General features: G+C 40.9%; 1 protein-coding gene across 1 annotated transcript; it reads left to right on the forward strand.

Moving 5' to 3' along the window:
* Positions 1 to 7,701: 7,701 nt before the first annotated feature.
* On the forward strand, positions 7,702 to 26,263 carry LOC120725727 (kinesin-1 heavy chain-like). Its single transcript, XM_040018709.1, has 26 exons — positions 7,702 to 8,149; positions 9,113 to 9,200; positions 9,277 to 9,350; positions 9,464 to 9,568; positions 9,644 to 9,692; positions 9,771 to 9,826; positions 10,260 to 10,347; positions 12,189 to 12,313; positions 12,814 to 12,918; positions 14,887 to 15,032; positions 15,329 to 15,477; positions 15,920 to 16,119; positions 16,858 to 16,926; positions 17,242 to 17,448; positions 17,544 to 17,687; positions 18,432 to 18,620; positions 18,808 to 18,925; positions 20,509 to 20,564; positions 20,648 to 20,757; positions 20,841 to 20,942; positions 21,036 to 21,096; positions 22,016 to 22,087; positions 23,100 to 23,204; positions 23,306 to 23,519; positions 24,047 to 24,164; positions 24,566 to 26,263. Exons 1-26 carry the CDS (start codon positions 8,024 to 8,026, stop codon positions 24,570 to 24,572), a joined length of 2,883 nt encoding a protein of 960 aa, XP_039874643.1. The 5' UTR covers positions 7,702 to 8,023; the 3' UTR covers positions 24,573 to 26,263.
* The last annotated feature ends 697 nt before the right edge of the window (positions 26,264 to 26,960 follow it).

The raw sequence follows: 26,960 nt of genomic DNA on the forward strand, positions 1-26,960 counted from the left end.
GAGTCCGTCTGGAGATGCCCCGACTTCCGGAAAATTGGTGTTCACACAGAAACCACATAAACGAACCTGCAGATTGCGGCGATGCAATGCCATTATCTCGTTGTAGGCCTTTCTTGCATCCTCTTCATGCTCGACACCCCACCTTGTTTGCACAGTAGAAAAGGTCCTTTCTGGGTAACACACACGATTCACAACACTATGGGCTGGAGTGTCCAAACTTGTAGCCAAACAGCATGCATAGCCGGAACTGTGATTCTCCCTGCACGCCAGCAAAACCATGCAGGGGTCATGGAGGTCGAGACCTACTACAGCCGGGAGGAACACCGCTTTCCCGGCACATCGTGCCTCGACCTCCTGGTCGGCTTCGAACCGGCGTTCGAAGAATGCGGCTAAAAGTTTTGCGAGATCCCGAGTTTGTTTTGCGAGATCCCGAGTTAGTTTTGTGAGATCCCGAGTTAGTTTTGTGAGATCCCGAGTTAGTTTTGCGAGATCTCGCAAAAGTCCGTCTTAATTTTTTTTTCTCCCATGTCCCCTGCGGGGCTCCGTAAAAAATGAATATAAGAACAAACAAAACAAATACAATACAAAACTAATCAGACAGCTATGACATTAAAAAGACCAAGGTGTGCTAGAATAATGGGAATAGTATAGAGACGGATAGAAACGGCTCACAAGCCAAAGCATATTCCACATTATCTGTCGTCAAACGTGATGGAAGCATCGTTATAGCGTAGGACTGCCTGCAGTGGAATCAGGTCACTGGTTCCCCTCAGATGATGTGACTGCTGATAGGAGCAGCAGAATGCATTCAGAAGTGTGCAGTGCAGTACTGCAATCTCTTCTCAAATTCAGAGATTCAGTTTGGTTGGTTGGTTTAACAGTGCAACTCCATAAGGACCCAAAATGTACTGCAAGAAAGCCCAAAATATCCCAAAGCAAAGAAATGGGATATTCTTGAATGTTCAAACCAATCACAAGATCTACTCAAAAAAATAATGTGTTCAATTTACTTAATACAGTTATGTCAACAATTTCCTAGCTGATTTTTGTTCTGCATAATTAAGTATTTTAATTTTATTTATTTAATAAATAAGTATTTTTATTTTTATTCCTATTTATTCTATTTATCCCCTTCGTATATTTTATTTATATTTGTCTCTGTATTTATATATGTGTGTGTATGTGTGTGTGTGTGTATATATATATATAATATTCTGTAACTGTAACTTCTGTCGGTGCTGTGCTTTTTGGAAATCGAATTTCCCAGAGGAACCCACCCGAGGGATTAATAAAGTTCTATCTTATCTTATCTTATCTTATCTTAATTCTAATAATTCTGATTATAAAGATACTTATGTGTAACTAACATAAGAAAATCAGGTCATTCTAACCTTATCTGGTCAGCTTTGTTTTAGGTTGTAGGTCTGTGTTCACCTAATTAAAGTGACCAAAACAAAAATGCTTAAATTTGTTGATTAATGCAAACATGAAAATATTTCATTATACTGAATTAAGTTCTATTTACATAAGTAAGTTAACCATATTTAGTAAAACCAATCAAACAATACTTTGCAGCTCCAACTTAACTGACTTAAATTAGTGTGTGTGGCAATCACTGGATTTTATTTTACTTAACTTGTTTTAACTGGTATAACCGTAGTAGTTTAAAGTTGATTTACTAAACCAGGATATGTCAACAATTTCCACAGAGTGTACTAGAGATGGCACGATACCACTTTTTTATGTCCGATACCGATACCGATATCATAAATTTGGATATCTGCCGATACCGATATGAATCCGATAGAGTGTTTTTTAATCAACGAAACTGTTTTTTAAAATATCTTGCTGCATTTTGTATAAGTTCATACTCAAGTTTAAAACAACTACACTAAAGCTATTCTGTTATACCTGTATGCAAAAAAAATATTTCATAGTTCAGCAATACTGATCAATCTAATAAACTTAAACCTACACCATCCTCCCTAGTCTGGTATTTTAAAGAGTACTTAGCGTAAATATTAAGCAACCTAACTAATAGGGTTCCAACTCCCAGCAACAACAAAAATAAATAAATAAAAAATAGGGAACCACCCCTCACGCTCCACCTCATGATGCTTAATCGACGTAATCAACCTTAATTTGATGCAGTGTGAAAAAAAATGCACAGAAATCAATTATTTTTCAAGAAATATTAAATAGATTCAACATCTTTCTTCAACAAAATTGCAGACTGCACAGATGCTTCCCAAAGTAAAAAGTACTATAGCTTACTAGGGTATATATATTAGACTTAATAGTTACTATATACAGTAATTGACTTCTATTCATTTTACATAAGATTAAAACTTTGGGTGTCAGATAATTATTTATTAAAAGCTCGACATTTTAAATGAGAATAAGAAAGAAAGGTATGTCTTTGTGCCCCCTTTTCCCTGTTCATGCCCTATCGGCCCCCCTGGCTAAACTTTGCTAGATCCGCCCCTGCACAGTTACCAGCCGTCAGCTACGTAGAAAAAGATCCTGGTGTAGAAAGTAATATTAAATAAATTCTAACAACAGCTTATCAAGCTTAAACGTGCTGCTGTTGTTCAGCCGCTGGTTTCCTCTTTCTGGTGCAAAGTGGGCCAAAAACAAACAAGAGAGACGGACTCGCGACAGAAAAGCCGATCAGCTGATCATTAAGCAGTTTCATGATTGAAGTAGCAGCAAGAAGAGGCAGTCGCTTGTTAAGCTTAACGCAGGAATGCTTTACAAACATTCAGAGATGGACTTACGCACTTGCTTTACTTCTCTCGGGGATAACTTTGTCGGAGATGAAATGCCGGGTTGCTAGCGAAGCTCCACATGCTATCCAGACCACGGACAGGTCCCGCATGCCACAGCCGCTCTATCACGTGATGCATACTGCTCCGACGTGCTAACGTTCTGAGGTGAGTTACGGCGTGTTGCAAGTTTTGTGAGGTGCTTTCGTGATATTTAATGGATCGGATTACATTTTTTATTTTTCTCCGATATCCGATCCAGTAATTTAGGTCAGTATCGGACCGATACCGATACGTAATATCGGATCGGTCCATCTCTACAGTGTACATAAGTAAATTCAAATTACAACACTTTAGTTTTGTGGAACAAATATTTCATAATAATAATAACAATAATATTTGCTGACCTCAAGAGAGCTGGTCACCCTCTTTTGAAATCATCAATGAATAGCTTGCTTCAATCACCTCCCCAGCAATCTACTGATCTCTGTAGATCTATGTAGATCATGTGATCTACATAGGTGACTTCGGAGTGCACAGACAATTTAAATATGTGCATGGATAAGCAGCAAAGGTGGCCATGGTTTAACCTGTAGTGCTTCAATAACTGAGATCTTGTGTGCCTCACACTCTTTACACTTCCATATTCATGTTACTTAACGTCACGGCCCGGTGGACCAGCATGAAGATGATCAGCAGTGTCATTGTTTTTCTCTCTCTCGCCGGAGTGGAACTCATTGTGGGTTCCTGCCCTCGCCCAACACACCTTGCCACTACTTAAGCTGAGGAAAGGACGCTACTCATCGCTGGATCGTTGTATGACTCGCACCAGTGTAGCCCCATCATTAAGATTAGTTCATAGCTCTTGTTGATTCTGTCCCTTCGTGTTAACTTGTATATATCTATATTAACTTGATCTCCCGGAGCCCTTACCCTGGCACTATTGTATATAGGAACTTTTCCTGCACTATTGAACATATACCTGGTGGAGTGTCAAATAAAAGTGTGTTCTTTCCAACCATCGGAGTCCCGTGTTTGAGTCCTCAGTTCACCGTGGCACTGAAATGGAAACAAAAAGAAACCATATCATATATTACTTATTACTTTAAATATTCTCACGGAAAGTGTTAAGATACATTCTGTAAGTGAAACTAAACAGATCTCTGTTTCTTTCTCTTCCAACCCACAGTCTGCTTTTCACGGAGCACGTTATCACTTTGTCCGTTTTTACTTTTTATTTTTGTCGTAAGACAAGCCGAGACCATCGTGAGCACTCTGAACTAACAGTATGAGCAGTGGGGCCATCCCCGCATCGACCTCATTGATGAACTCTAGATTCAAAATGTGTTCAGCACAATCATAGGCATTGGTTGCTACTGACAACAAGAAATAAAGCCTGTCTGCAGGGCTGAACCATTTTTTAGCAGTGGGGAGGGAGGGTAACACTATGCAATATATCCAGTTTTAGAATTTATATTCAACATTAATTGTAGCTTGGCTCAAAGGGTTAATGCTAGCTTATCTTAATAAACAACATTGTCATATGCAAAAAGCAAGGGTGGCACTAGGGGTGGCGAGAGATTATTTTAGGGTGGCACATGCCACCCCATACCACCCCTGTAGATCCGCCCCTGAAGAGAAGATGAAGTCCCAATGTTGAAGTCTCCTTGTTCATATGGACCTTTTCACCAAGAGATGAATGTATGGTAGCCAGCCAGGGCAGCTGTGTTTCTTTCTTCTGAAGTCTTTTGCCTAGCAACATTAGCTGTTTACTTTTCGGGGTCTTTTTTCCCAGCTATTTTCCATCAGTGAGATCATTACAGTGATTTGTGTGACATTTATGTGACAAGTACCCTCCTTATAAGCTTTGTGGGTGGCTTTTGAAAGTATGAGATCTTTGCACTCAGACATACGGTCACAGAGGAGTGAAGGGAGAGAATTTTAAAATTGATTTCTTTAGCTATAACAGCTGACAGCATTTTTATTCAAACTTGATTTGGTTGTACAGTCTATGAGCACGGTAGCACGGTGGTTAGCATTGTTGCCTCACATCAGGCCAGGGTCTTTCTGTGTGGAGTTTGCATGTTCTCCCCGTGTTTGCTAGGGTTCTCTCCAGGGGCTCCGGCTTCCTCCCACACTTAGTTAATTAGTGGGGTTAGGTTAATTTGAAATACTAAATTGCCCATAGGTGTGAATGTGAATGCAATTGGTTGTCTTTGTCTATGTGTTAGCCCTGCGGCAGACTGGCGACCTGTCTAGGGTGTACCCTGCCTCTCAACCTAAGACAGCTGGGATAGGCTCCAGTGCCCCGCGCAACCCTGAACAGGATAAGCGGAAGGCAATGAATCAAGACGTTTTGCAGACATTATTCAATTTAATAAGATATTTCCCCCAGAATGGCATCGGGAAAGCCTGGAGTCCAGCAGAGGGAGCTGCTGCATTTTAAAAAAACAAACAAACCCTCCACTGCAGTCTTGGAAAAGATACGTGCTTTGAAAGTTGCTCTGAGCTGCAGGTAGATATAAATTTCATGTGTTTTAGACAACTCCACAGTTCTGTCTCGTTCCCATCCGGTTTCTCAATATCATTTTCATAACTACAAATCCAAAACATCATGGGCAGAAATTACAATACAAAATGATATGTGTACAAAGGTAAAATGTATAAGGTACATTTTCATTATGTGACATCACTAGTCCGGTAAATCAAGCAGGTTTTTGTACACAAGTGATTCATCATCATTTAAAATGCACAACCACCTCAAGATACTGTACAGCCTCCTGACCTTTTTCCTACCACAGGGATGCAGAATATGTTTTCTTATCCATTATTAACTCTGAGTGTGACAAGAAGAAGATAAGCTCTGCAAGAAGACCTGCGTGTTTTTTTTTCATTCAAGTATGATTTTTGCAATAAAAGCAACCAAATCAACACTCTGCAAACCATCAAGGTTTTTCTTCAACTCTTGCAGAAGAAAAACCTTGATATGCAGTACTTACAAACTTCCAAAATGAAAATACTTCAATTTAAAAGATTTTAACATTATTTTTTTAATAAGTTGTGCAAAAATATTTAAGCACCTTAAGTTAGCAGTTGGTAATCCCTCAGGAAACAGTGAAGGCAGATTGAAGCTCAAAATTAATCAGAATGCTTGTGATTTGCTAGTTACTTCAGAGGAAAGCTGTTTTGCCAACATTCAGGCACCACAAGTAAAGCAGGGATGCTTTAAAAAAATACCATGAAGAGTTTACATTTAATCAGACGACCTCATACACAAGGGAGCCGTGTTCTGTTTGCATGCAGTAAAGAGAACATATTCCCCTCTTCTCATTTTAAACCTGATGATTCATCTTTCTGCAACCTTGACTTTCTTGGTTTCTTCTTCTTGTGCCTTTGTATATGTTTCAAATGCAGACTAGTCAATAGTGTTTTTAAAGTACAGGCTGTGATGTGTGCTGCTGCTGTTGCTCTGAGGTTTACTGTTCTTTGTGGATTTCCACAACTGTATTGTGTAAGGAGATGTTTCGCAAGCTATCTTGGCTAATTTCTGTCCTCTACACTGATAGTACACTGTGCTGTCTTTATACTAGATCATCTACTAGATCATAATCATGGTCAACATTTTGACCTTCTTGGGCCACACAGTGAACCTCACATTGTAACCAAAGTTTAGGGCAGTGCTGAGCATGAGAGGCAAAGAATAATGATATAAAAGTAGCATCAGCATAAAGCTGCTGATTTTTTTTAACCCTTCAAAGCCTGAACCATCAATTAACTGCCTGTTATAATTCTGTGAACATTCTGACAATTAAAAAAAAAAAAGAGTTAATTTGCACATATGAGTTTCATTTTGTATCATATTTGGGACATTGCATTTTATTCCTTAAAAATATATTGTGCTATTAATTTAGTCTTTTTTGGATGGTCTCAAAAACTCATGTATCAAATATGATACACTTGCCTTTAAAACCCTGCTTATTTACATCAGTACCTACTGAGACAGATGCAGAAAAAGCAAATGTAGCCCAGTAGAGAAGCAAAGAACAGCTGTCAGTATTTTAAAGTGCATGTTTATACATGTAAAAACAGGCCCTGGCACAAGAATATAGCCTGCCAACCATGTAAGGGTATTACAGTTTTCCATTCCTGCAAACAAGACTGTTTAACTGAGTAGCTGTTAATAACTCACATTAGGCACTTAAAAGGTCTCTCTCAGAATCTATTGTTTGAGGAGGAGCTGAGGGCTGAGTTTAACGGTGCACACTCTCTGTAGTTTGTGTCTGTTTCACTGCCTCTTAAAGGGCTAAAAAGCTGAGGATTTAGTATCCTTGGAATTTGCTCACAGCGTCCTCTCTGCTTCTTCATTTTTTTTTTGCACAGAGCAGTCTCAGAGCAGTCTCACTTCCAAGCTTCTCTTTGGTAAACTTGACAGAGCAGCTTCCTGTAACATCTGTCTCAGAGGTTTAAGTACCAAGCCTGTTAATATTCCTGCAGAGTGTCTTCTACAGGTAACTGCTGTATAAGAGGGGGATGAAGTCTGATGTCTTCAGTCTCATCTTCAACAACTTCTCCAATTCGTCCTCATTCATGGTATCATACTCACAATTCTCACTGATACATTCATCTCAGTCCTCATCAGCAATGGGATCATCTTCCTCATCGCGCTCACTTTTTATTGTGGTCTAATTTTTTTTAACTGCACAAAAATCTGGCATTGTAACACGGGTGTGTTTACTTTTTATATCCACAGCACTTATATAAAAAAAGTGCACACTGTCACTTGTTTCTTCTTTCTTGTGAGATATATATTCTTGTAAAATACCCAGAGTTCCTACTTCAAATTCCCTACAGTATAAATGTACCTTCTTTCTTTTAAAATACCTGAAGCTACTCAGTACTTAAACGTGACTTCTGACCGTCGGGTGGTCAACAGCGTCGCAGATCCTGAGCAGCAATGTGACGCTTCTGTTCATGTGTCATGTGCTCTAATCGTTTTTTAGTTCAGCCCTGCAAAGAGGCTTTTTCATCAATGCTGCGCCCGAAGCGAGCATGCTGTTAGTTTTCTTCTAGCCGACTTTTATTGTCAGCTTTCGCTGAAAAGTGTTGAATAGAAACACAAATGAATGTATGTTTTACAGTTTTTACTTTTGACTTCTTTTTGCGGGGAAAGTCTCTGAGCCGAGCGACAGACAACTTCAGCAGCACCACATTTTTGTTCTTTGAGCGCTTCATCCATCCATTCATCCACTGCGGCGAGGATGGGGGACGCGGCGGCGGAGTGCACCATCAAGGTGGTGTGCCGTTTCAGGCCGCTGAACAGCGCTGAGGTGGCCCGCGGAGACCAGTACATACCCAAGTTTAAGGGGGACGACTGTGTGCTGATGGTGAGTGTGCGAAACAGTAAGCAGACCTTTTCACATTTTATTAACTGAAATTGTGTCCTAAAAAAAAGATTTTTTTTTTTTTACATCGTTCTATATTTTGGGTTGGAAATGCTGATTTTGGAGGCACTAACAGTGGCTAATTAAGGCTAATGAAAGCCACTTAAATCAACTTGAACAGGTCATCTTCACCATGCCTGCACTGAGTTGCTGCAGTGTGATTGGCTGATGTGACTGCTTCGGAGCAGTTGAACATGAACATTCACTTTCTTTAATGTCAAAGTGCTTTTTAACATTCGTACCCCACCAACCTTCCAATTAGTAGATGACCTGCTTAACCTGCCAAACCACAGCCATCCCCCAAAATGTTCCTCACTGTAGTAAAATAGTTTAGAAACATATCCCACTTGTTTAGTAACTTGCGAACACACTTGAGCTGTGTCACATCGAGTATCTTATGTTTTTAATCTGATGCTCTTAAAGTGCCTCAGCTGAGGACACCGTGAAGGCAGAGGAGGAAGTAACAAAGCATATATTAAATAGAAATAATTTGCTAAATATAACAAACATGTTCAACAAAGAAAATTCCAAAGAAAGAAAAATTAAAATCTCAAACCAGAAAACCCAGGGGGGGACACTGATCTAGAAGCAGATGACTCAAAGATGGCATGAGGAGAAAACAGTAATACAGGCTTATGTAAATGCATGGGTGGGAAATAAATAAAGACAGGAAATCAAAGCAAAGCAATACCCCCCAAAGAGCTGACCTTCAAAGTAAAACAAGACTAAAAGAGAGACACTAAGGACAGTGGATAAAATATTACAAACACAAACTAAAAGTAGAAAACAGTGGGAAAAAAGATTGTGCAGTGAGCATGAAAAAGTAGGGCTGCTGTTGTGCAGCAAACTCTAAATTCTTGATGGTATACTTTACTATTTCTCACTGCTTCCACCTCTTGTTTAAAGGGCAAACCATACTACTTTGACCGTGTGTTCCAGTCCAAGACAACTCAGGAGGAGTTTTATAATGCTGTGGCTCAGAAGATAGTCAAAGGTAAGCTGTGCATTGGAATCTGTTCATGAAATACAAAGCCAAACCCCAATCCTAAATGTGTTACTTCTTTGTACAGATGTTTTGGAGGGATACAACGGGACCATCTTTGCTTATGGGCAGACATCTTCAGGCAAAACACACACAATGGAGGTACTATGAAGTATCAGCTGTTGCTTTTTTTTGCTACTGGTCAAACATATTAAAAATAGCCAGGAAAAGCCTGAGATTCTGTGCTGTCTTACTTTTATCATCATGTCCTGAAGGGGAAGCTTCATGACCCTGAAATGATGGGAATCATTCCTCGAATTGTGCAAGACATCTTTAACTACATTTATTCCATGGATGAGAACCTGGAGTTCCACATCAAAGTATGTAGCTGAGCAACGAGGCAGGCGCACATGAAAAGGTCTGATAAAGTCTCACTGTGCGCTTTTGTTTTGCAGGTTTCATATTTTGAAATCTATTTGGACAAAATTAGGGACTTGTTGGATGGTATGTACGGGGCTCATCATCAATCAGACCCTGTTACAGAGACCATGATTCATTCTTTGCTTTCATTTTCCTCCACAGTGTCAAAGACCAACCTTCCTGTACATGAGGACAAGAACAGGGTCCCATATGTCAAGGTAAGACAGACTGAGTGCTTCATTTTCAAGGCACAACATTGTTTCTGATTAAACTCAAAGTCTGCAGTCATACAGTCACAAACTTCTCCCAGCCGGTTCTAATGCATTAGTTATGAACAACAGGGCAAAACAATGATGCTACTGTGATAGCTTACCTACAGGGTTTTATGTATAAAGGGTAAGAAGGCTTTACAGATCATTGTATTTCATTTGGCATTCAGCTATAAGTCGCATAGACCATGACTGCATGAAGAAATTCAAGGAGATACAAATGCTACTGAGACCATGAAGCACTAGCTCTCCTTTCATAAATATCCAGTGGAGACTGTTAGCGTGTCACGGTCCCTTCAGCTAATAAATGTGTCTCTATAAACCAGTCCTGCTGTGGGGCTACTGAGAATAATATTTCCTTGTGATGTTCATGTGTCCCCAGGGCTGTACCGAGCGTTTTGTCTGCACTCCTGACGAGGTCATGGAAGCCATAGATGAAGGCAAAAATAACCGAAGCGTGGCTGTCACAAGTGAGTTCATACATTGCGGCCTCTCATGGGTTCATCCTCACTGAGTCTCCTGACTGTTGCCACACTCCCAAAAGCTGAGCCAAGAAGACATCTGTGAAAAACACATTAAAGTCAGGTTCTTTCTAACCATGGGTACACGATTTAAACTGAAGCTGAGCTGACTTAATTATGCACTTATTTTCTGAATTAAATGGATCCCATTATGGCATCAGTTAAGTTTGTTGGAAAATTATAATTTCTGTAAACAGACATCTGCATATGAACATACTGTCAGGATCCTGGGTCATTTGACCCAGCGTTCTTAGTTTTCCTGTGTTTCTGTATTATGTCAAGTTCATTTGTGATTTATTCTATGGTTCCTAGGTTTTGATCCCCTGCCCTCATGTTTCTCTGTGCCCTCTGTTCTGTTTAGTCTTCTCTGCCCATGTGTTCCCCCTGTGTTGTTGCCTTCTGTGTCTCCCTCTGTGTGACTGTCTTATATAGTGATGTGTGTTATTGTACTTTGCTCCCACTCCTTGTGTTCCGTGTTTTCCTCTTCCCTTCGTGTATTTCTTCATGTGCTCTCCCCATGCTCTCTCTCCCCTCCTGTCTCCCCTCCTGTCTGTGTCTCTGTTCTTCCTGTGTTACGTTTAAGGTCCACATCTTGGGTTAGTATTTTCAGCTCTGTGCCCTCCCTGTCTTGTTATGCATAATTGTCCTCAGCTGTGCTCCCCGTGTGTTCCCACCTCACTCATTACCTTCTGTGTATTTATGTCGGAATCTCCCTCTGTTCCATGTCGCGTCGTCCCTCAAGCTGTGTGTTCCCTTGTGTGCCTCTCTGTAAAGTTTAGCTTATATTTTCCCAGTTTAGTTTTGTATCATTATTTGTGTCCCACCACGCCAGCAATAAAGCTGTGGTTTTGAGTTTATCCCTCGTGTCTGAGAGTCTGCATTTTGGGTCCAACTCCTGCCCGCCACACAGCGATTCTTGACACATACAGAATCTGTAAGCATGGGACAACATTTTTGGTCCTGGAAGCTGGAAGCTGACTGGTTGTATCTAGTCAGACTTTGGTTGCATGCAGGTCCATGCATAGAGCCACTGTGATGGTAACAGACTGATTCTTACATAATGCATTTCTACAACAGTTCACACCAGCACTTGTTTCTGCTTTCTATGTAACATTCATACTCCAATGGAAGCACCAGTGAGCAACTTCAGTATCTTGCTCAATGATACTTTGACATGCAGACTGGAGCAACCACCAGTCTTCTGATTAGTCGATGACCTGCTCTGCCTCCTGATCTGCAGCCACCACAACAAATGTCTTTGCTCTACCTGAGATCAGCAGGATAACACAGTCGGAAGGTCTCCTAATTTAGATCTCCTAATTTAACGCTGTGACATGAAGATTAAAGGAGATGCTGATCTGCTGGGAAGGCAGCTGTGCTCACCACTATACCACCATTCCAGATGTCAAGGATTGGTTTTGGACTTTGGAGTTTGCATATCCTCCCTGTGCCTGCAGGTTTAAAAATACCAGTCCATTTCCATTTATCTTTCCACTCAGCAGGACATAGTCTATGTTCAATAATTCCATTAAAAAGGCAAGAACAGCATATGGACAGTCAAGAGGTGTTAGAAGATGTGAGGCCTTTTAGATACCAGTCAGCTACAGCTACCTGTGTTAGTCGCAGCTGGAGTTTTTATGTATTCTAGTCTGGTTAAGTCTCATTCTTTTACCTTGGTAATCCCTCAGAAAAAACACTTCAATGGGCCATTATTTTTATAGCGTGCAAACCTAGAATAATATAATCAGTAATAACTGTTTTTTTGTTTGTGTGCCCACATGTACATTCAGACATGAATGAGCACAGCTCCAGGAGTCACAGCATCTTCCTCATCAACATCAAGCAGGAAAACAGTAAGACTGAACAGAAATTAACCGGCAAGCTGTACCTCGTCGATCTGGCTGGGAGTGAAAAAGTATGATCCTCAGTACTCCTCCTCCTCCTCTCTGACCTCTCTCATCTTCATAACCTCTGCAAATGTGTTTTTTCCCAATTTCAAGAGCCCGCCTCTGACTTGAACCAGCTAAAGAGTAGCTTTTAAGTAGTTGTTTATTAATAGAGTAGAAACCAGGCCTGATTTAAAACTCAGGGTGGAAACAGCTCTTTTACTCTCATTTACCTTTTCCCTAGTGGCAAAGTGTGTCTGTATTAAATGGATCTGTATGATAAAAGTTTAATGATGCTATCGTGCTGCCACTTCAGTTCAGGGGGGGAAACTAGAGCAATCTTCCATCAGTAAAGTGTAAAATGTTAACAGACCAGTCATAACGCTAAACTCCGGGAAAGCCATTGACATGCTTTGTCAACTTTCTTTTACTAAGCTGATCTTGTTAAAAGAAAAAGGTTCTGAGCATCTGTTATGTGACACAGTTTTCAGCTTCACTATAACAATTGTGCTGTTTTTGTGTTTCAAAGGTGGGTAAAACTGGAGCAGAGGGTACAGTGCTGGATGAAGCCAAGATGATTAACAAGTCCCTGTCTGCACTGGGAATTGTCATCTCAGCTCTGGCAGAAGGCTCGGTGAGACAGTTTTTGACTCTGCTTGGTGAAGCGTTAGAATTACTGCCACTCCAAAATGTGATTCAAAGTTTATAAATGAAATTCGTAAAAAGGAGAGGCTGAAGTGAGTTTATTATCACAAATGTGCTGATTCGTTCATTAGATCTTTTGATCCCATAAGTTATATTTGCATGAGCGTGGTGACAGAGCTGTGAAGTGGGGTGGGATTACATTAGCTCTCAACGGCTTCTTGTTTGCGGTGGTCATGGACAGGCTGACAGAAGAGGCCAGGCAGGTGTCTCTGTGAACCATTATGTTTACACAGGACATTTGGATCTGTGGTGACAAAAGAGAGCAGGTGGATGAGAGCCTGGAGAGGTGGAGGTATGCTCTGGAGAGCAGAGGAATGAAATCCAGTAAATCCCAAAATGTTGATTCTGTTCATCTGGACGTAGCGTTGTTCATCCAGTGGTGCTAGTTTCAGTCATTGTGCAATGTGCTCTTTATAAGGTTGGGGAAACCTGCAGTCAGCTGAGACTGAGGAAGTCACTTGGATGAGCGACGAAACGTTTCTCCCACTGGAAACGCTACGTCCAGATGAACAGAATCAACCTTCTGGGATTTACTTACCTAAATGATTGAGCATGCATAAAGAAATCCACTAAAAGCATGACAAAATGCATGTGTGTGAATAAGAAGGTGGAGCAGAGGTAGTTTAAATACCTTAAACCATCCAAAGCAACAGACAGTGCACAAGAGAGGTGAAGAAGAGAGTGTAAGCAGGGTGGAGTGGGTGGAGATGAGCGTTGGGATGATTTGACAGAAGGACGGCAGCAAGAGTGAAAGGGAAAAATTACAAGATGAAAGTTAGACCTGCCATTATGTATGGTTTAAAGACGGTGGCTAACAAAAAAAAAACAGGAGAGGTAGAGCTGAAGATGCTAAGACTTCCACTGGCAGTGACCAGACTGGACCAGATTAGAAATGAGTTCATCGGAGACAGTAAAAATGAGCGGTTTGGAGACAGTTATAGAGGCAAGGGTGAGGTGGTTTTGATATGTTCAGAGAAGGGAGAGTGGATATGAAGGATGTTGAATATTGAGCTGCCAGGCAGGAGGAAAAAATGAGGACAACAAAGAAGATTCATGGATGTAGTGTTGTATGACATGCAGAGAGTTGGTGTGACAGAAGAGGATGACAGGGACAGGGTGAGATGGAGGCAGATCGCTGAATTCGAAGAATTTTTTGTACTGTTTCTGCTGATGTCTGCGCCTTAAACACTTAACACACTGGATAAATGTGCATATCACCATGTAATGTGTGCAAGATAGATGTTGATCTACTGATCACATCATATCTCCATTTTCTTGGTTATTACTATGACTATTTCCAGTTCTGGGGGGACTATCAGACCAGATTGGACCTCAAAAAATTATGCTAAAGATGAGCACAGCACGCTAAAATGTGAAGGCAAAGGTGTATATTTATGAAAAGTTGTGAAATCATCAGAGTGCAAACCACCTGTGTAGCTGTTTAGGTTAAAGGACTTGCAATACTGTGGAACAATCTTGTGTGCAAAAATAGGAACATCAGCCTGCAGCTGGAGACATTTTTTAAATATTTACTGTTTCTTTTTATTGTAGGACGGCATTATAGAACCTGAATACATTTTACATACCATAGATTTATCATAAGACCTGATCTAAGCCACCCTGAATATCCCAGGAGTTGCACCTATTTCAAAGGTCTAGGAACCCTGAGATGAAGCATCGGCCTACTGCTCAGGAGCCTCCATAGAGGGTTTTGATATTGCTAAAATGTTACAAATTGAGTATATTATATTTTGTAAGTGCATGATAGTGGACCGCAGTCCTTAATTTAAATTGCTCAGTTACATTTCATCACAACAGGCTTCACTGTTGTAAATGCTGTTTGTGACATGCAGAATTATCATATAATGCGACATATGGTCCCTCTCAATCCGCCTAGTCCTACATACCATACAGAGACAGTAAGATGACCAGAATCCTGCAGGATTCCCTGGGAGGGAACTGTCGGACAACTATGGTCATTTGCTGCTCACCTTCGGCTTACAATGATGCAGAGACCAGGTCTACATTGCTTTTTGGACAGAGGTACGTAGACACAAACCTGTCATCACATCTGTACAAATGATGTTACTGAACTGAAAGGTGTTCCACAAATAGCTACGTTTTAATATTAAAAGATTAGAGGCAAAGAAGACTGTGGTCTAGAGTCATAAATATGAATGATCCATAGGTTTGGTGTCTGACTCCATAAAGACAGGGCACCGACTTAAGCTCAGAAACACCGACCTCTGAGCTGGCTCTGCGGTGAAACCAGCCTCAACTGTGTGCTGTTAGTATTCAAAACTGACCACTACCACTTTCTCACCTCTGTGTCTCACCAGAGCAAAGACCATCAAGAACCAAGTGACTATGAATGTGGAACTGACAGCAGAGCAGTGGAAGAGCAAATGGGAGAAAGAGAAGGAGAAGAACAAGACACTGAGAAACACAGTCACCTGGCTTGAGAATGAGCTGAACCGCTGGAGGAGCGGTGAGGGCCACAGGCTGTATTATGGGCAGGTTATGTGTGGGTCATTAAAGCAGAGGCAGAGGAGTTTGCAGACATATGATCATTGTTTTTATGTGTTTAATGTTAGTATGGATATGTTCATAACAAGGTTAAATCTTGTGTCCTTGTGTTTAGCAATTAGAGTTGAGCTGCACATGGATCCTAACAGGAGGCTTTTAAAGAAAGAGCTCCTTGTTTCTATATTTAATAACGACAAACAGTCCCCCGGAAAAATATGCAAGACCATGCCTGTCCTGCACTAATGCTACACATGAAGGCTCGTTAATTTTGACTAGTTTTCCTTTCTTTTTTTTGTATTAAGAACCTGTTAAAAAAAGGATTCCTGTGTGTGCAGTCATAATATTTTCTCTGATGGGGAGCTATTTAGGGTGGAAACAGACCTTCTTTCTGCTGCTCCCTGCAGGAGAGAGTGTGCCAGCGGATGAGCAGTTTGACAAAGAAAAGGCCAAAGAAGAAGTCCAGGCCCTGGAGAGCACCCACCACAATGACAAGACGCCACCCAAACCTGCCCTGAGCTCCCTGCCAGGAGTCAAACTCACAGATGCAGAGAAAGAGAAGTACGAGGCGGAAATGGCCAAGCTCTACAAAGAGCTGGACGACAAGGTAACGAAACAACACACACACACACACACACACACACACACACACACACACACACACACACACACACACATATATATATATATATATATATATATGTATATGTATATATATGTGTGTGTGTGTGTGTGTGTGTGTGTGTGTATATATCTTATGTATATATATATATATATATATATATATATATATATATATATATATATATATATATATATATATATATATATATATATATATATAAACAGGCAGTACTGTAATCTCAGTACTGCCTGTTTTGCTTGATATATATATTAGAACATGCAGATAAAGTGCAATGCAGTAGCAACTGACAGATTTTTTTAACATATTTAAATAGACATTACCTCAGGCAAGACATGCTATTAATCTCCAGCAGGATGACAGTAAAAACTAGAACACTGAATCTATTTCGGTAGTACTTTGACTTTGTGAGAGCAGGATGAAAACTATGAAAGGTTTCACAATTCCTGTCACATGAAATTTCACAATATCTTCACTTCATCTTTCTCTTTTGTTTTAATAATGTAAATTCATTCTTGATATTGGAATAAAGAGAATATATTTATGTGAAAACCAACATTCGTCTTCTAATTAATTGTGGTGAACTTATTTCTTTTGACCAGCAGGTGGTGCAACTGGTTGCTGTTCAGTATTGCTCTTTGACAGGAGAATTATGTGAATGAAACATTAGTGGATTTCTCTTTTCCTCTGCCTTTCCTGCAGGACGATGAGATCAACCAGCAGTCTCAGTTGGTGGAGACACTGAAGCAGCAGATGTTGGATCAGGAGGAGGTGACACTGCATCCACCTTGCCTTCCTTTCTTTCCTTCCTTCCTTCCCCTGTGCCTTCCCGCTGTTCCAAATCCCCCTAGGCACTCCTGTTAGCATAAACCTGGTGTGACAGCTGATTGCAGACCATTAGTAGCCCTGCAGGAGAGGTCAAACTGTAACTCACCCTTAGCAAGCACAGGAGCCTCACCAGATTGAGCACATTTTTCTTCACTGTTCACAAATCTGTTTTGTAGTCCCTGCTGTTGATACATTTTTTAACATACTTTCAAACCTGACCATAGGAGAGCATCACTGAGCATCATTTACCTCTCCTAGCTATTAGCATCCTCTCGCCGTGACCACCACACGTTGCAGACGGAGCTGAACCGGCTGCTGGCGGAGAATGAAGCCTCCAAGGAGGAAGTGAAGGAAGTGCTGCAGGCCCTGGAGGAGCTGGCTGTCAACTACGACCAGAAGAGTCAGGAAGTTGAAAACAAAAGCAAAGAGTTTGAGGCTCTCAGTGAGGAGCTGAACGAGAAATCGGTGAGCAGCTTGAAGCTTTGGGGGAATTTGCTGGAAGTAAAAACACTAATCCTAATCCTAGATGATTTGTGATGTGTGTTATCGTCCACCACTAGAGCTCCTTGGCCTCCATTGACTCAGAGCTTCAGAAATTGAAGGAGATGACCAACCACCAGAAAAAGAGGGTCACTGAGATGATGTCATCATTACTCAAAGACCTGGCTGAGATAGGCATCGCTGTGGGAAGCAATGACATCAAGGTTCCCAGTTTGGCTCTGATACACTGTTTCATATTCAGAAAAGTGACATTTGGGTTAAAACTATGAAATAACAGTGCTTTAGACCACAAGCTAACAACTTGTGGTCTAAGAACTATCAACATCATCAGGTATTCAGGTGATCCTTGCTGAAAATGAGGATAGTTTTGCATAGGCTGGTTGCAAGCACTTAATTCCACTGTGGATGTATCTCTCATTCAATTTATTTAGTGGATTCAGTCAGAAAATGTAGAACATGAACCTTGATCAAGTTCCAGCCAAAGTAGAACTTCAAATCAACCTTTATTATCACAAAAAAAGAAAAGCACCCAATCTTGAAAAATAAGAAACAGAAACTAAACTATGAGTGTTGAATTTCTGCAGATAATGACTTTCAATAGTCCTTAAAAAATTGGTAAAACAGATTTGGTTGAACCAACAGTGTGAAATTGATTGATTCAAATGTAAAACTGGTAAAAGCACAAAGATGCTCACAGAAAATGCTTCAGCAGACAAATGTTCTGCATATTTTATGATCAGACGACAGGCAATCAGTTTGTTGTCTAGTTTTAATAGGAATTGTGAGCATCTTGGTTTGTTTCCACTGGTTTCCAGTGTATCTCCAACTGCATGCTCTTCAAGAAATTTTGATAAACTCCTAATCTATTTTAAACTCCATGGATGGTCTGAGTGGGACTGAGTCTGAGGAATGTCTTTGACCTACGTAATGTTCTCTCACGTCCTCAGCAACAGGAGAGCAGTGGTCTCATTGACGAAGAGTTCACTGTGGCCCGTCTCTACATCAGCAAGATGAAGTCAGAGGTGAAGACCATGGTGAAGCGCAGCAAGCTGCTGGAGAGCACACAGACCGAGACCACCCAGAAGCTGGACGAGACTGAGAGCGAGCTGACTGCCTGTCAGCTCCGCATCTCCCAGGTAACAGCTGCTTAACAACTGCTGCCATCTCAGATGCTGTCGCCATAGTGACATATAGTTAAGATGTCAGATTATGTGGTTCTATATCAATAACAATGGGGCCTAACAATTGGGTCTGGCCTAAAAGAACTGTCATTTAATTTGTATGAGTCCTTTTCATGTCTTTCGTTGGCCTGTCGTTGTTTAGCAAGAAGCTAAAATCAAGTCCCTGACGGAGTCCCTCCAGAATGTGGAGCAGAAGAAAAGACAGCTGGAAGAGAATGTGGACTCTCTCAGTGAGGAAATAGTCAGGACCAGGGCCCAGGGTGAGCAACACACTCTCTGCTCTCCATTCTGTTTTTGCACAAGGAGCCCTGTTTGGCTAAAGGTGTGTTGTGGAGAAGGCAGTGAAACTGCTGTAAGAGGTCCTTAAACTAACTAATAGTTGTCTGTATAGCAGGGGTGGGCAATCTCAGTCCACGAGGGCCGGTGTCCCTGCAGGTTTTAGATGTGTCCTCGAACCAACACAGCTGATTTAAATGGCTAAATTAGCTCCTCGACATGTCCTGAAGTTCTCCAGAGGCCTGGTAACGAACTAATCACGTGATTCAGGTGTGTTGACCCAAGGTGAGATCTAAAACCTGCAGGGACACCGGCCCTCGTGGACTGAGATTGCCCACCCCTGCTGTATAGTGACTCAAATGTTTTAGGACATAAAAGCTAAAGCAAGTGGGTACAGTGGTGCAATGGTGACCTTAAAACAAAGTCTCACACACTGATTTTAAAAAATAAAGTCTTGGAAACAACCCTGAATAAAAGGATTTAATCTTCTCTGGTGTTTTAGGGCTATTGACCAGTCAGATAGGGTAAAATCCACATTTCTTTAAAAATGTATTTATTATATGTACCGGCCACTTCATTAGGTGCACCTTGACCCCTTTTGTCTTCAGAGCTGTCTTAATTCTTTGTGACAACTCACATGTGAAAAATATTTGGATACATTTTTTGTTGTGCATCACGGTGCAGCAGGCAGGTCCCAAATACAGGACACAGAGAACAGAACTCAACCTTAACGGTAGTTTTACTGGTGGCTTCATAGGAACCAAGGTGCAGAATAATAATAGAACTTATTAACTAGGAAAATCTCTTTGGAAACATGGAACTCACAGGGGCCCACGGCAAGAGGGACAATGTGACAAAGAACAAGGGGGAAACTCAGACAATTGATACACAGCAGGTAATGAAGGGAGAGGAAACAGATGGGAAACAAAGTGGGAACAAATCAGGAATAACAAGACAAGGGAAGTTAAACTTGACACAAGACTATCACAATAAAACAGGAACAAGCATACACACTGAGACCCAGACTATGACATGCCAAACTAACACAGGGATAGAAGATTAAACACAGAGACAGAACACAGAAAGACTAGACAGACACGGGAACGTCACTGGGGGAACAAAGGGATCACAAAAGATATAGATTTAATAAGCAAGAAGGTGAACTAGAATCCTACAAACTGAGAATATAATAAATGGCAAACTTAAAGGTATCCTTAAAACCATAAAGAAACTTAAAATCCTGGGTCCAACATCCAGGGACCATGACATTTTTATTGTTTTAAACCTGAATTTGTAAAACTAAACTTGAATAAGTCATAAGTATTGATTATTAGCATTGAACGTTCAAAGAAGTATCTGTGTTTATGGATTTCCCTGAAAGTCATGTCAAGTAATACCTGTTTCTCCTTTAAATCTTGTTTCCAGTAAACTATGAAAAGGGTTTACATGACATGGCAAGCTTAAGAAAAATACTGTTTGTGCTTGTTTGTGCCATAAGAAACTAAAGAAGATCCATTGTTATATCCCAGTTGTTCCCAATAACATGGATAATTTCTTCTCCTTCCAGAGAAGGTTAATGCCATGGAGAAAGAGAACGAGATCCAGTCTGCAAATGAAGTCAAGGTACTGTAACACGTACAAAGTGTGCTTTTAATTGCCCACCTCATCTCACGCAGTGACTAGCTGTTTTTTTTCCGTGTCTTCAGGAAGCTGTGGAGAAGCAGATCCAGACTCACAGAGAGGCCCATCAAAGGCAGATCAGCAGCCTGAGAGATGAGCTTGACGCCAAGGAGAAGCTTATCACTGAGCTGCAGGAGTAAGACACCACATCACCTAACGCTTGTCTCTTTGAGTGAAACTTACATGACTTGGCTGATTTTATCCCTGACCTCTGTGCAGTCTGAACCAGCAGATCATGCTGGAGCAGGAGAGGCTCAGAGTGGAGCATGAGAAGCTCAAGGCTGCTGACCAGGAAAAGAGCCGCCAGCTGGAAGAGCTCACGTAACATCTCTCGCGTTTATTTAACAGGAAAATGCAAACTTGTTTAGCAGAACTGTTTTCCAGTCTTATTAACGCTTGTTTCATGTGCTGCAGGGTGCAGCAGGACAGGAGGGAGCAGGCCAGACAGGACCTGAAGGGACTGGAGGAAACTGTGGTCAGTTATTGCCACAAGTTTTGAAATCTGTATTTGCTTAGAAAATGAGTTCACCCACTACACAACAAACCTCTTATGTAAGTAGCTGTTAGCAGTAGTATGTTGCTGGGCGATTGTGGCTCAAGAGTTCGGAGTTCACCTTGTAATCGGAAGGTTGCCGGTTCGAGCCCCGGCTTGGTCGTTATGTGCTTGGGCAAGACACTTCACCCGTTGCCTACTGGTGGTGGTCAGAGGGCCCGGTGGCGCCAGCGTCCGGCAGCCACCCCTCTGTCAGTGCGCCCCAGGGTGGCTGTGGCTACAATGGAGCTGCCATCACCAGTGTGTGTATGGGTGGATGACTGAATGTGTAAAGCGCTTTGGGGTCCTTAGGGACTAGTAAAGCGCTATACAAATACAGGCCATTTACCAGGCTATTTGCTATGGAGATTTCGATCTCCACCAATACAACAGAGGTAAAAGGAAAAACAGTAACATTTTTAACATTCAGCTAGCATTAGCAAATATGGTCACTTCTGGTGTGACTGTGAGTATGAATGGGTGTCTATGGGTGGGTGGATGAATGGATAGATGGATGGATTTGATGGATTATGGAAAGTCTTTCTAGTGAAATTGGTGTAATTAGTTTCCTTTAATCAGCTTTAATCATGTGACCTCTTGCCACATTCATGTATTTTTGCACAAAGAGTAGTGGTGCTCAAAGATATAATTTTTGGGTTCATACCTAATATAATTTTAATTAGGTATGAACTGACATGATGTGACATCTCAGTACAGCCTCACTATTATTTTTATGGCTCACTAGCCCAGATATAACCCAGATTTGTTGCCAGCAGCAAATGATACATTGTGACATGAGTTTGGAGGGCGATTTCTTGTCACTGTTATTCTTTGCAAACCTGTCTTTCTTGTCTTGTGTTAGGCACGGGAGCTGCAGACACTTCACAACCTGAGAAGGCTCTTTGTCCAAGACTTATCCACAAGATTAAAAAAGGTACAAGTCCTCAAAGTGTTTCTGTGATGGAACACATTTCAGCTCTCGGAGCAGATATGTAACCTCCCATTCCCTGGATGTTGCCATGGTGGATCATCACAGTAATCGCCATCTTGTGATCTGATTTCAAATTCAAAATTCAAATTTTATTTGTCACGTACACAGTCATACACAGTACGATATGTAGTGAAATGCTTGGACAACTGCTCGTGACCTAAAGAAAACAAAAAAGGAAAAGGCTATGAATAAGATAGGAAATAAATATGAAAAATTAAAAAGGGTAAATTTAACTAGGAAGGAATAAAATATAAATTAAGGTTAAAAATGAAATAACTGTACAACACAAATTAGAATGAAGGGTAAATTTAACTGGGAGAATAAGATAAAATATATAAATTAAAGTTGAAAATAAAATAACTGTACAACAAAATACACAATATAGAACTATATAAGAATGTATGAAGAAATATAAATAAATATATACACAATAACAGCAGCGTGATTTAAGTCATCTGTTAAGACTCCTGTCTTACACAATATCACATGAGCTCTTCTTGCCTCGACCACGACGTTTACCTGGAGTGAGTCAAACAGCTCCATATTTCGCTCATGCACCGGCAACACTCCCATTAAATCTGCATCCTTAATGAAATTTTAATGAATCCAGGGAACACAACAGAAAGTGTCTGCAATAAGTAGGCCATCTGATTCTTCAAAGGTAGCAGCTGTAATTTAGGGACCTGGGCCCTCAGTGCTGCTCATCTCCTGCCTTCCAGCGGAAGCTTGATGAGACAAAGGCAGAGCAGGCTTTCCTGGAGCACACAGAGAATATATTACGCTGCTGTACTCATCCAAAAACAGCTACTTATCACCACATTTAGGCACAGATGGGATTATCTGGATCAGGGCTCTTTGGTTACAGAATTATTTTTCACTTTGACACTGATTTGAAAAACTGAAAGCAACAAAATAAATTGCATAGATAACGAAGTTGTTTGCTGTGCTTGGACAGAATGCTCAGATGGACTCAGAGGACACAGAGAGCAGTGCTACCCAGAAGCAAAAGATCAGCTTCCTGGAGAACAACCTGGAGCAGCTAACCAGAGTTCACAAGCAGGTAGAAATAGATGCAAACAAAGTGAGACGAGTGTCTCCCACTCAAACTGGCATCTCAAGGTTAAAAGCTCTATTTTTTCTCTTCTGTTTTAAATTCCACAGCTGGTACGGGACAACAATGACCTACGCAGCGAAATCCCAAAGATGGAGAAGCGCCTGCGGGCCACCGCTGAACGGGTCAAAGCCCTGGAGACCGCCCTAAAGGAAGCCAAAGAGAATGCAGCCCATGACCGTAAACGCTACCAACAGGAGGTCGAGCGCATTAAGGATGCCGCCAAGCCTAAAAACATGGGCAGGAGAGGGTCAGCACAGATAGGTAGGTGGCACCACTGTTTTAAAAAGCGACGTCTTTTACCAGACTAAAAGGTAGCAGTTAGCTAAGCTTGACGTAATCTTGCTGTTTGTTTTGAGATCAGGTATGACACATTATAAAAATAATTCTCAAAAGCTATATACATGTTGATAATCCTGGTACCCTGGGCAGATTATATAATAAATTTCATCCAGATTGACTAACAAATCTAGGCGGAGTTTGGGACCAGGGAACATATGTATAACACTATGATTATTATAGTAGGTTTTGTACGTTTTGTAGTTTTTTTGTTGTTGTTTTGGACAGGATCAGGCTAATCATTCATCAGTGTTTTTTATTTTTATGCTAACCTAGGCTAACAGCCACCTAGCTTTAGCACTAAAATGATGCATATACGTCAGTATTTTATTAATGTTCTCATCTGATTCTCAAACAGAAAGAAATTAGTGTTTGGGTTTTTTAAAAATATCAGTGGGCCATTAACCTTCCTTCTGTAAATGATTGTTATTGTTTCGCTGTGTCCAATCCAGCCAAGCCTATCAGACCTGGTCAGCTGCCAGGGGCTCCCATAAACTTCAGTGTCAACAGGTCCAACCTCATCCAGAACAACCACCCTACCGGCATTAAGGGAGGAGGAGGCAATAACAGGCAAGAAAAACAGGCACCCTGTTTCCCTGCAGTCCCAGGTTTATGAATTAGCGTTCATGTTTGCTTAATCCTAATACTTTGAGTAACCTCTGTCTGAAGATGGCCTCCCAGTTTATAATTAGCTAAGACAGCTGGGCCAAGTAAAGGCTTTTTGAATAATGGCTCAATTACAGCTGCCTTAAAAGCCTCTGATACTACCCTGTTGATAGAGATAAATTAATCATATTGAAAATTGATTAATTCAGTCTTGTAGAAAGGGGGACACAAAAACGTGACAAGCCAGTGATGACCAACTTATCAACTCTATGATTCATGTTTCTTTTCTCATTCATTCTTTTGCATCTCTCCACAAGTTTATGGACTTCATTATTAATTGTTGTCAAAATTTCTCCCCCTCACAGTCCCTGATGGTACTAATACTCACTCAGATACAAAACCAAAGAAGCAGACTGACATGGACATCCATCAGCTGAATCGTTGCACTATTCTTCCAATGTCTAAATGTGTATTTACTGTATATAAGCGCAGCATAAGCTGCAAAGCTGCTCTTTTAAGCTCTGTAAGCACTCATAACGTGTAATAGTGTTCTGCAAAATCCAGTTTTATTATGACAGGCTGGTGTGTTTCCTTTTCCCAGGCACAGATAATATTTTACATTGTGCCAACATGCATGTACATACAGTATCAGACCTTGATGGCCACCTCAGCATGAGAGCACAGATGAAAACAAGGCTGAACGAAGGCCTTGATTCTTTCGTCTGTTTGTTGACTTATTGATTGGTTAAAATGTGACATGCGCAGTTCACAGATGTCACAAAAACTTTTGAAGGCAAAAAAAACAAAACACTTTAGTTGTACTCATAGGAAAAAGGAAGTTTTGACAGGACTCTGTGCAGTCCACTCTTACTGTTCCCATAGGATTTACGAGGGCACATAGTAGCCAGGTGCTGCTAATCAAATGCACTTGATTAACAGATCATCAGCGAGTGTGAGCGCCTCTATGAAACAGATGTTTTGCCAGTTTGCTAGTCTGGAACATTCGGATGTGTTTTAATAATGTTCCACAGTTTCCCCAGGGGAAAATCACCGGAAATTCACCCCAAGGTCAGATTGTGGAGTTTTTGGAAAATCTGAAAAAAAAAACAACAAAAACGGCAAGAGCTACGTCTCTTAGCATGCTAAATGCTAACGTTCATGACAGGATGATTAGGAAATGACTGCACAAGTATGACTTGTTTGGAAAGGTTGCCAGGAGAAAGTCTCATCTATTGGAAAAGAAGATGGCAGCATGATTTAGGTTTGCAAAGTTGTATCTGAAGGAACTGCATGACTTCTCTGGGTAGATGAGGCCAAGTGTGAGACCATCTGTCCAACAGCTTAAGCTTGGCTGAAATTGGGTCATGCAACAGGACAATGATCCCAAGCACAGCAGCAAATTTCCAACAGGATGGCTGAAAAAAAAGAAAAGGTGTTGTTTTGGCTCAGTGACAGTCCAGACCTCAACCTGATTGAAATGTCCTTATGCATAAATTCAGTTCAAAACTCAAAAAACTGAAGCAATGTAAAGTTGTGTTGGCCAAAATTCTCACATGATGTAAAGTTATACAGAAAACAATTACTGCAAGTTAATGCTGCTTAAGGAGGTTATACGAGCTACTGAATTGTGGGGTGTACTGAGTTTTTCACTGGACTGCACAGACTACTGTGAAAACTTTCTTTTTCACGACTGTGTCTTAGTTTATGTCACTGAAGTTGCACTGCTGCATTGCAGCACCTTTTGCTGGAGACAGCAGAGGGCAGAAATGGCATAAGCATAAAGCATGACCGTGTCCAGCATTATAGAACAGAGAATGATCTGCCTATGTGTAATTGTTATTATTGTAAAGATACCTCAATATAATCAATCTGGAACCGCTGTCATATTTTGGTGTGATAGCTTAACAAGCTAATAACGATGATGCTGAAGCAGCAGTTTTTTGTTCCTTAAACATTTAACATTTTATTAAATGAATCTGTTACTACAGTGCTGGGTTCAGCTTCCACTGCAGTTTTCAAATGTATATATTAATAATTATTAATAAACTTTAATTTGAAAGCTTGCTTGGTGACTTTATTTCCTGTACCATTGGGATAACTCAATGGAGGGGGGGTTAGTTGAGGAGATAAAGAAACTACACAGGAGTATATGGGGGGGCGTCTATTAAAGTGAGCGGTAGCAAAGGAAAAAGCTTATACTGAGTTGTATGTGAGACTGGACGCTGAGGAAGGAGAAAGGGGCTGCAGACAGAGATTGAGTATGTGCAGCGTGATTAAGAATAGAGATGGAAATGTGCTAACATATGACGAGTGTCGAAAAGGTGAAAGGAGGACTTTGATGAGCTGATTAATGTAGAAAATATGAGAGGGTATGAAAATAAACAACCAAACAGGAGGAAAAGAAGACCACAGAAAAGTTTGATGGATGTCATGGGCCAAACAGAGGTTTGACAGAGAAGCATGCTCGGGATAGGGTGACATGAAGGCAAATGATCCACTGTGGCAATCCTTAAAAAGAGCAGCCAGAAGACGAGTAGGAAAATAAATGCAAGAAAAACAAATTCCCTACCTAACACATTAGGTGGGGAATCCTGCCTCAGAAAATTCTGAGCATCAGACACTTGGTTTCCTGTATTTTGGGAAGTTTTTTTTAAACTTTCAGTTTAGCGCGGGAGACACAACTCAGGCACCATTGAACAGTTTAACATCTGAGTAAGATCTAAACTTTGACAAGACTGAGCACTGAGCGGTAACAACATC

This window comes from Simochromis diagramma, unplaced genomic scaffold, assembly GCF_900408965.1.
Source record: "Simochromis diagramma unplaced genomic scaffold, fSimDia1.1 OVJJ01000717.1, whole genome shotgun sequence".
Lineage (NCBI taxonomy): Eukaryota > Metazoa > Chordata > Actinopteri > Cichliformes > Cichlidae > Simochromis > Simochromis diagramma.

What these genes read in the sequence shown, in the direction of transcription:
- LOC120725727 (XM_040018709.1), top strand. Translation starts at nt 8,024, where the DNA reads ATGGGGGACGCGGCGGCGGAGTGCACCATCAAGGTGGTGTGCCGTTTC. An exon ending in ACAGGGTCCCATATGTCAAG is followed by an intron (nt 9,827 to 10,259) that starts GTAAGACAGACT and finishes ATGTGTCCCCAG; the next exon opens with GGCTGTACCGAGCGTTTTGT. An exon ending in ATCTGGCTGGGAGTGAAAAA is followed by an intron (nt 12,314 to 12,813) that starts GTATGATCCTCA and finishes TGTGTTTCAAAG; the next exon opens with GTGGGTAAAACTGGAGCAGA.